The sequence below is a fragment of the Aulostomus chinensis genome, chromosome 7 (assembly GCF_037954235.1).
Source record: "Aulostomus chinensis isolate RoL2024-O1b breed Wild chromosome 7, RoL_Achi_v1.0, whole genome shotgun sequence".
NCBI lineage: Eukaryota > Metazoa > Chordata > Actinopteri > Syngnathiformes > Aulostomidae > Aulostomus > Aulostomus chinensis.
This window is the reverse complement of record NC_141326.1, coordinates 15952542-15962403: the sequence shown is the minus strand read 5'-3', so window position 1 is coordinate 15962403 and position 9862 is coordinate 15952542. Positions and strand designations below refer to the sequence as shown.

General features: G+C 41.8%; 1 protein-coding gene across 1 annotated transcript; it reads left to right on the top strand.

The window, feature by feature from the left end:
- The first annotated feature begins 1200 nt into the window (after positions 1-1200).
- On the top strand, positions 1201-9663 carry sinhcaf (SIN3-HDAC complex associated factor). Its single transcript, XM_086208742.1, has 6 exons — positions 1201-1410; positions 4264-4391; positions 5520-5619; positions 5727-5850; positions 6017-6167; positions 7109-9663. Exons 2-6 carry the CDS (start codon positions 4264-4266, stop codon positions 7443-7445), a joined length of 840 nt encoding a protein of 279 aa, XP_086064868.1. The 5' UTR covers positions 1201-1410; the 3' UTR covers positions 7446-9663.
- Positions 9664-9862: the final 199 nt, after the last annotated feature.

The window sequence follows — 9862 nt, the reverse complement described above, 5'->3', positions numbered from 1 at the left end:
CTGACAGACTTTGATCTCAGCACTTTAAACCTCATAGAAACCACCTCACACGGGGGACAACAAAATACCAGCAAAACCCAGTTCAAGAAGTTCCCGGTGAAATGTTCAACAATATAGTTTTTGAGACAGACGCAAAATTTGAGACGTCTAAATAGTGTGTTTATAAAGGATGCCCAAACGTTTTCCCTTGAAGGGCCTAAAATCTGCAGAAGTTGTGGCTAACAGGCTGCATGTGTGTAGTAAGAATGACACCAAGACCCCCAAATTCCCTTCATTAACTATTTAAACTTGGACAGTTAAATAACAACTCTACATGTTTCAGTGAAAAATATGTATTTTGTGTGTGTGTTTTTATTACATTACAGGACGGTTTTCCATGTATGCTTTAAACAATGAGAACCAGGAGGGGACGAATGTACTGCAACATTAAAACTTCAGTCTTTCACGTCAGCTGTCTGGTGCCGGACCACCAGACTAACACATTCGCTGCCCGATCAAATAATGGAAAATACTTCAAAATTCAAAGAAATCATACATGGAGATATTTTATCTAACAGAACCCCCTGGGTGAACAGTGACGTCCAGTTTATATTTTAAATTATTAGTATCTTTCATCTGTCTGTTTGTGCTGTTTCTCTTAACACCTGGCAGGCTATTGCCCTATTTTTATCAGCCCTAGTTTATACGGTAAAAAGGTGGGAGAGAAATACAAGCGTTTTCCTGTTCAATTTATGTTGACCGTTAATCTGCATTTCAATGTCCCGTAATAGTTCCGTGCAAAGTTTACCGTTCCTTACTGAACACATGCAGCAGTCGAACTGGTGCAGCCGTGTGTGAAAGTGGGCTGGCTGATTCTCTCCGTAATATCTGGAAAAAAAAAACAACAACTCGTGTGTGTGTGTTCATATATCACATCCCTAATCGCCTCTAATGTCACGCAATACAAATCAAGCCAAATCAACAAAGCGCATCTCTCTGCTAGACGCCGAGCCTCCTAAAACCGTAGGCCTCCAGACGGGCCATCTGGCGTTCTGTAGTAAAACAGCAGGCCCCGCCCCTTTGCTTACATTCTCCAATGTGCCATAGCAACCGGGGCCGAGCCCCCTGTTCCCGCGCAACGTTCCCATCCTTATAAGGCCAGTAGAATGCAGACGCACTCATACGTCATACGTCGTTTATGTAAATGGTTTGATTGAAGAAAAGAAAAAAAAGCCTTCTGCTCTACTCTGAAATGGAGGTGTGGATGCGGCGCATGCGCAGTACGTCCACAACTATCCAGTCCCGTCCACCAGCTCAGACATCAACAAGAGAGCGGGTTACTGATGCGGGTTGATTCTCATATTCGTCCCATCGCTACGACGCCGTATACGGACTACTACTTTCTATCAACTTCACGGAACTTACAACACGGTAGGGAGTATTTCTTTTAGGATTTGGAGTGATCTTTGAAGCTTTAATACGCGGGTTTTTTTTTTTAGTCCACGCCGTGTAAATTTTAAAACAAGATGCGAGTTGTTAGAACAATTGCTCTTTTTTTAGGCCCGCTGGAAGAGGAGCTGGGTGGTCAGTTTGGTGTGCGAGTCACCGTAAAGGCAGTTAATGGCGGGAGGTAAAGTGGAAGGAAAGCGAGCAAAAGTGGAGGATGCGTTCAGGGGTGTCAGGATGTGCAAGCGGGATGATGGCTGTTGTTGTTGTTGTCCTCGGCTCGGTGAATCGGGCTGTTGGGGGATAAAAAAATGTAAATATTAACTAAAGTGGATTATTGTTATTGGAAACCTAGTTTTGTAAAGGGGATGGGGATGTACGTAATGTGTGTGTGTGTGTGTGTGTGGACGGTGGGCTGCAGCCGACCACACATCTACGGCCGTTAAATGAGCCAAGTTGAGCCTCTCACGCCCACCTCGAGCTCAGCACGCGGCGCCGCTGTCAACAAAACAGCTAGCACCGACACTAACTGTTACCGGACACTCGGCGAAAATGTTCTCCGGTCTTAAATCGTTGTTCCGATCGAGAGAGGGGGAAAAACACCGCGGAGAGCCTCGCAGTCGCTTTGAAGTTGGTCACATGTGTCTGTCGGTGGACTGTTGCAGCGAAGCGGCGGTGGAATAACAAAGAGTAAAGATCAAATTACACGGATATCTGGCGTTTCCCTGTCGGGGAAAACCGAATGAGTTTTTCTTTATCCGAAAACGCTTGTTGGTTTTTAGTAGTTTATGTTTGGGACCTAGTCTAACATTGTCGAACAAGAAACCAGTCATCATAAAATGGGTGCGCATGAAGCAGGTCGTGTGGCATGCCATGCTTCCTCGCCGAAGTGGGCGGTGAAATTAGCGACTTGCACTTTTCTTTCGATAAAAACAAGTGTATTTCTCGGTGTCTGGTCTTTTTTGACGGATTTGTAGTGTCGAGTAGAACAGTCCTAACTGGTTTTGAGTGTTTTTGTTGACACTTGAAATGGAGTAAAACTGCTTTTTGCGGAAAATCGCATCACACCCCCTTCTGCACATTGCCTCCGCCTTTGAAGTGCGTTGCCATGTTGAGTTGCGTCACTAACTGTATTCTGCTGCCGAGATCGTCTATGCTTGCAGAGGAGCCACTCGGGGAGGCTGTTCAGGCGACCTCGTTACCATTGCTGTTGAATTCTACTGTACAGCTCACATTTAGAAAACCTTCAAAAAGATTTCTAATTATTGAATGAATTGTTTTTTTTCCCCTCGACATTAGATGTCTGATAAGGTTTATAAAAGTGTTAGTCCAGAAAAAAGGTTCAACACCTCATCCTGTTGCACTTTCAATCATGAAAAGGTTATTTTTACTTTTTTAAAGTCCCTCAGTGACTTTGCCATTATGATTGCTGATTTTCTTCACTCCCTAAATTTGATGATAGTTTTATTTTAACATATTGTAAATGTTTAAATTGAAGGGGAAAAAAAGTAGAAAAAGATAATTCTTTATTAGTAACATGGATGTGGAAATTCCAGGCATTACAGCAGCAAACAGATAGCAAAAATAAAAGCGTGGCAACATAGGAAACAATTAAAAAAGTTAACATGCCGTATTAAGGTACCAAATTGCTGTATACGATATAAACACTAGAAGATCTGTAAACAAAGCATACACATGTTGTTAGATATATTTTAATTAACGTGTGGTGATTATTTTCATATCTGATCAGTTTAACCTAGTCAAAGTGTTTTTAGTGTATCCCTCATTTCACTGTTTAAAGAGGGTTCTACTAGTACTCGACCTTTAGGAGTCAGGGACTGTATTTACAAGTTGATAAAAGTTCCTGCACCGGAAAAGCAAATTCTACATTTTATGTGCATTAAACCTTTATTTACCAGTGTGCTGAGCTGTGTGTATTAAGCTGTGTACTCATGTATGACTTCCATCTGAATTATATAATATACCATTATGTAACATCCCACTGTCACCGTTACATACAGTGTCCTTACTGCTATTAAGCAAGTAATTTTGCATCTTTTTTTTTCAATTAAACACTGTGTCGTGTTACATTTCCTTCACGAATTCCCATCTTTAACTTAAGGAAATAGTCGTGTTTATTTACACGAGATTAAAGGCTGTTTTGATAAACCTGTCAGAGTGAGAGCTCTGTGGTTTCTCTCACTCTCTGGCTGCTCTGTGGCACCGCACTGTCAGAGGACCCTGAGGATTGATGGCGAGAAAAAAAAAACCCAGTCTGGGGGGCGCGGCTAGCAGTTTTGCCGCAGTTCGGGGCTCCATGTGCTGTGGAGATTACAGTTTGCCTAGCAACATAAATCGTAGTTCGTTCGCACAAGCAGCGTTCTTATTTCATATGGGGAGAACTGTACCAGAGACGTTTATTTGCATTCCTCTGCTGTCTGGTAGTTCTGCGTAACTCCTGCAAATACCCCCCTATAATCTGCAGCCTGGGAGCTGCTAGACGTGCGTGCTGTATTATATTTTGAGCTTCCAAAAAATGAAGCGTGCATCCCGTGAGCGCAGCATGGTGACAAGATCTGTCTGACACGCCGTCTGACTGTTGACCTACTTCCCCCCCATGTGGGTCAGAGCGAGAGATGCTCCAACGAAATCGCTTTCACTGGCTCTTTTGGTGCTCTGTTCGTGACTACGCGCCTGATTTTGTTATTAAGTCACATTTGGCGCATGTGAAAGGGTTCAATAAAATACCGCCTCGAGTGCGAGCTCCAAATGTAGGCGTGTGCTGCGGTCATGAGCACTGAGATGCTGACACTGACTGACATGATGCTTTGCATGCAGATGTTTGGCTTTCACAAGCCGAAGATGTACAGGAGTTTGGACGGATGCTGCATCTGCCGCGCAAAGTCCTCCAGCTCACGTTTCACTGACAGCAAGCGGTACGAGAAGGACTTCAGGAGCTGCTTCGGGTAAGACAGCAGCACCTGCCGGGTGGAGAGACGCATCCACCTCTGTGGATCCCACAGAGGCCAAGAAAGTGTGCGCACCAAGATATTTAGTGAAGTTAATGATTTCATGATCTTATCTTGCCTCCTTACCATGAATTAGTTGTCCCAGTGTGCCAAGTTAAAAGCGTTGATACCTCATTGTAATTTAGAAATACACTTTTGTCCTGAGCTCTGGTATCACCTGTAATACAAAGCTCATTATCTACAGATAAGGGGTTAACAAATAATGTAGACAAAAAAAACCCCCCAAAAAACACTTTTGCTTGAGAAAAAGTAACATTCCAGTATGAAAAGACAAACACATGAAAGCACTGATGGCCAGTTTGTCGTTCTCGGCCTCCGTATTAAGATACTGGCTGGTTTAGGGTGCCTGATTTTGTTTTCACGACTCTGAGGTCATGGGTGAAATGAGATGTTAATTCTTTATAAAGTAGATAAATTCTAATTATGAACTTTATCCCAACGTAGATTCATACACACCCAGCTAACGAGCTGACAAAGGTTAAAAAAAAAGGGTTGGTTATCTCGTGACGATAAGAGAAATCGCTATGAACAAATTTGGTTATCTCATTACAATACAGAGATGAATGAACCCTTTTCATGAGAAAAAGTCTTCTCATTATCAGGAGATAAATGCATTAAAAAGGTTAACAGCCAGTTCAGCTCTCCCTCCTAAGATCCTGGAGGGATTTCGGGTTTCGCATGATTTGGGGATTTTTGTTTAGTTGATATCCTGGTATTTTTACAACTGATGTGACCGGGAGCCACTATTTGCCCGTGTTAATGTCATCTGAATAAACTTTTATATTTGTTCATAATCCAAAATATTTCGACAGTGGGAATTTGAAAAAGTAGTTTTTCTTTATTTTCTTTATATTTGGAAAAGCCCACTGAGTTGTGTTTGTTCATCAGTGATGATGAGTGATGAAGACACAGGAGCCAGAACCTGAGCCGATGGGCATCTCTGCTGGCTGGTGCTGATATACTAGCGATGACCCGTGTCTGCTGCTGGTATCACCCTGCAGCCCCAGTAGGGACATCAACTACTTTCCTCTTGTCCTTTCCTGATTACCTGTAATTATCTTGCAGCCTGAGTGAAACACGATCAGGAGAAATCTGCAATGCTTGCGTGCTCCTGGTGAAGCGATGGAAAAAACTCCCTGTGGGAACCAAGAAGAACTGGAATCATGTGAGTCTGAACCACAGACACTGTAGTGTTTCTGTGACGGCTGAGAAAAGCCTGCAAATATGTCCAACAAGTAGTACTACAAGCAAGTACGCCTCTCCTCCGTACAGGTGGTTGATGCGAGAGGAGGTCCCAGTCTTAAGATAACTTCTCGGCCCAAGAAGATCAAGTCCATCTCTAAGAAAGCTCGGCCGAGCCAGATCAGCCGCCTGCAGAAAGAGCTGAAAAGAATCAGTAGGTTCTGACTTTACAGCGCTTGGTTTCTACCATCTGACTAGAGGCTTCTTTGCTTGGTGAAGGGATGAACTTACTGTCACATATTCCTTATTAAAGACCCGTTAATTCACCACACACTGTACGTCGCATCACGTCATGTCACGTTTCATGCTCTGCCCTCCAGATTCAGACGCCCACAGCACCACCTCCAGTGCGTCTCCAGCTCAGTCTCCCAGCTACAGCAACCTGTCAGACGACGGCTCAGACACGGAACTCAGCCGAGGATCCAGCCGCTCCCCCGTCTTCTCCTTCCTGGACCTCACCTACTGGAAGAGGTCTGTGCACACTGCTTTACATCAATAGCAACGTTTTGAACTTTATATTACAATATCACATCAAAGCCCCCCCCCCCCCCTTTTTTTTTTTAGCTCCACAGTGGTACAACTACTAGACATGTTGTGTATTTGTGTGCAAAACCTTTTGGATCAGAAACCGAGTCACTTGGAGACCTCCACATATTAATGTGGATACAATTATAAGTAGATGTTTAAATTACAAGCAGATGTTAAAATATTTATTCCTATGAATTAGAATGGAAACCTAACCAAGACTTCATGCTCTTCATGAACCGGCCACCGCTTTGACGGAATCTTTTGGGGCGAGAAAATTCTTTATAGAATTGCATACCTGTGACAGAGATGCAGAGTGCAGGCAGGATCATTCGCAGTCAGACAATAAAGTTCAACATCCAAAATGATGGACAGGGCATGGAACCGTTTGATCAACCTAATGTTGTCATGTCTGGAGAGGGAGCAGCACTGGTGAGTAAGACAAAAGCAAAACAGTAACATCCATCTATCAGACAATATTTTATTACAGTGCTCCCTGAAGAGTAGTTGTCAAAACCTCATGACAAAGATGTGTAGCGGAGGAAGGGTATTATACAGGTTGAATTGCACTTAATAGTCCAACATGACATCATTGCAGTGAAATGATCCACTTGACTGGAAATGGAATAATTGCAAATAACCCCAAGCATTTTTTTTGAATGATGTATTGCATAACTTTTTTTTTTTTTTTTTTGTATAGGCACATTTTGGACCAAATGCGATGTTTGTTTGCATTTGACAGTAACACAGAATATTTGTTACGGTTAGACAACCACGGCGCCTAATTGCTGCAATGTAATGAGCCTGAAGGTTGTAAAACCCCAGTGAAGACATTCAGTCATGTCTTAGCACGCTTGAATAGATTCCCCCTGATCTTTTCACTCCAGACAAAAGGTGTGCTGTGGAATTATCTACAAGGGCCGCTTTGGGGAGGTGCTGATCGACCCCCACTTATTCAAACCTTGCTGCCGCAAGAAGCAACAGCAGCAGCAGCAGCAGCAGCACGAAGAGGAAGAAGATGAGGAGGAGGAGGACGAAGAGGAAGATGTGGAGGTAGAGGAAGGTCAGGTGGGCGTAGACGTCAGCAGGATGAAATCCCAGACTGAAGAGGAAGTGAAGGAGACGCCAACGTGTGTGCAGAGTGCAGAGCCTGTTCAGCTTTGCATCACTGTGGCAACACCTCCAACCAGGAGCGGCGTGGCGACAGAGGAAGCTGGGTGGTAAAGTCAAACCGCGCCCCCTCCTACACACATCTCTGAAGACATGTGTTTTTATTTCTTGAGCACTTACAAAAAGAAGTTGCCTCCAATGGCCTTCAATCATGAAGCAGCTGAAAATCCTTTGGTCTTCTCTGTAATATGCTGGAGGTTTTTTTTGTTTGTTTGTTTGTTTGTTTTGTTGAAACGGTAATGTATGGACTGTCGTGTTTTCCACTTGGGTTCTTTTCTTCTATTTAATACTCTCATCATCCTGACGGTGGACCATCATCTGTAGTCTTTGTAAATCTTTAGCTGGAGCTGTAGTTCTCCCGGTACATTGAACGTTTTCATTCTCCAACGCGATAGATCCCCTTTGTTACAGAATAAGGTGCTATTTACAGTTCATCACTCAACATGTAAAAAAACAAACAAACAGCTGAACCCATTCTCCAAAAATGGGCTTTGTTTTAAATCAGCATAATATCCTGAATACAAGGATTTTGTTTTGCCTCCGTTTTTTTTTTATGAGTATCTGTCATTCGTCGAAACGATGGCTGTGTTGTTTTGGAATGAATGACACTGCATCGACAGAGCACAGGCCTGTACAGTAGCCCTCGTGTTTGTGACTTTTCACACTCCTTATCAAAGAGTTTGTGTTCGTAAACTGGACGAGCATCTCTGTGTACAAAATACGTGGCTCCCTTTTAAATGAGGCCTATTCACAGCTTCAACAGCAAATACACCAGCCTTACTTATGTGTCACAGACAGAGATAGTGTTAATTCTGGATTGGTATTTAGGAACAAGAAGGGACAGTAGCTATATTTATTGTGGCCTCAGCAACACACCGTTCCTTTTTAATGAATGGCAAGCGCACTCATCCAAAAGACCTGAACAATCTGATGCATGAGTCTACTAAAATTGCATGGCCTTATATAAACTGTAAATCTTGCTTTTATTTTTTTGGATCAATTTCTCTGAAGTTTTAACTTATTTTTATATGTAAAAGAAAAAAAAAAGAAAAGGAAAAATAGAAGTGTCTTTGCATAACAATACCACACAATACGACAGCAAAAACACATAATCAGTTAGTCATTCAGCAATATCAGCCTCATCAATATCAGTGATTTCCCGTCATTCCTGGGTCAGTATACGGTAAAAGACTTTATACAAGCTGAAATTCTATGCCATTGCCTCTTTATATACCACAAATGTGTTGTGATACACACTCACTAATTTCTTAGGTAGACTGATGCAGTGTTGTACATCAAGCCTGCAATCAATCCTCCCGCCATGACAGTTATAATGATGATTACATGAATGAATCTGCCTAAGGTGGGGATTTATTTAGATGGAAGATTTAATGTGTGTTCCTATTTTATCCACCATAATTATTATATAATTTGTCCATCATATATACACACACACACACACACACACACACCCAGGGAGGATCAATTGCAGTACTGTTGTATTCCTGTATTTGTTTTTGTCTCTGAGTATCTAATAAATTGTGAGTGTATAGCCTAATATTACTTTATTTATCAAGTGAAAGCCAAAGCACATTGCAATTCACCCAATGTCAAATCAATGCAGGTTTTCTATGGACACTTGTGCTTGTCCGAGGTCATTTGTATGTATGTTTATGTTATTCGAAAAAGAACACTAATATTAAATTTCATACGTGATGTTGTAGTTGGGAGCAGTGTGGGTGTGGTATGTACATAGGGGGTTGGGTGAGTCTTAGGGATCTCATGTGGGTTTCATTATTTATTTATTTCATATTTATTTGTATCACTGCAACCCCGTTTATACGTGTAACCCTATGAATTCTTTCCATCTTAAGCTTATACGTAGTAAGGTTAGTACAACAAAAATTGAATGTAATTCTCACGCAAAATCTGTTGAACATTGCGAGGAATTACTGGTTGTCAATATTTGTGAAGTGTTGTTAAATATTTATTTACTCATCAGTTGAGTTGTGTGCAGCCTAACTTATTCCCTCCCATGAGTTTAGCTCTGTATCATGTAGCCTGAAAACGACTGATAGATTGCAACCAAACTGTACTTTTTCCTCTTTTAGCCTGTAGCTTAGAGACGTTACAGAACAGTAGAATACCTAACTCTAGACTTGCATGTATTGTTGCTATGCATTTACTTTGCTTACAAGTTAGACAAAGCGGTTTTGTATTTTTTATACATCATGTACTTTTTTTACTTGTCCCTTAATAAAAGTAATTTTGTGAGTTTTATGCATGTGTGACGTTTCTGAATTTCACAGAAGGTAATGGTGACATTTACTGGAACATCCTTTTAGTTCCTTATCAATACTTCATCACATGCATCTTCAGGTCATGTGCTGATACTAATTCTAGCATTACATTTGGCACGTTATAAATCAAGCTAATTGAAAATCCACTGGAAATTTACTGATTGCTTTTTA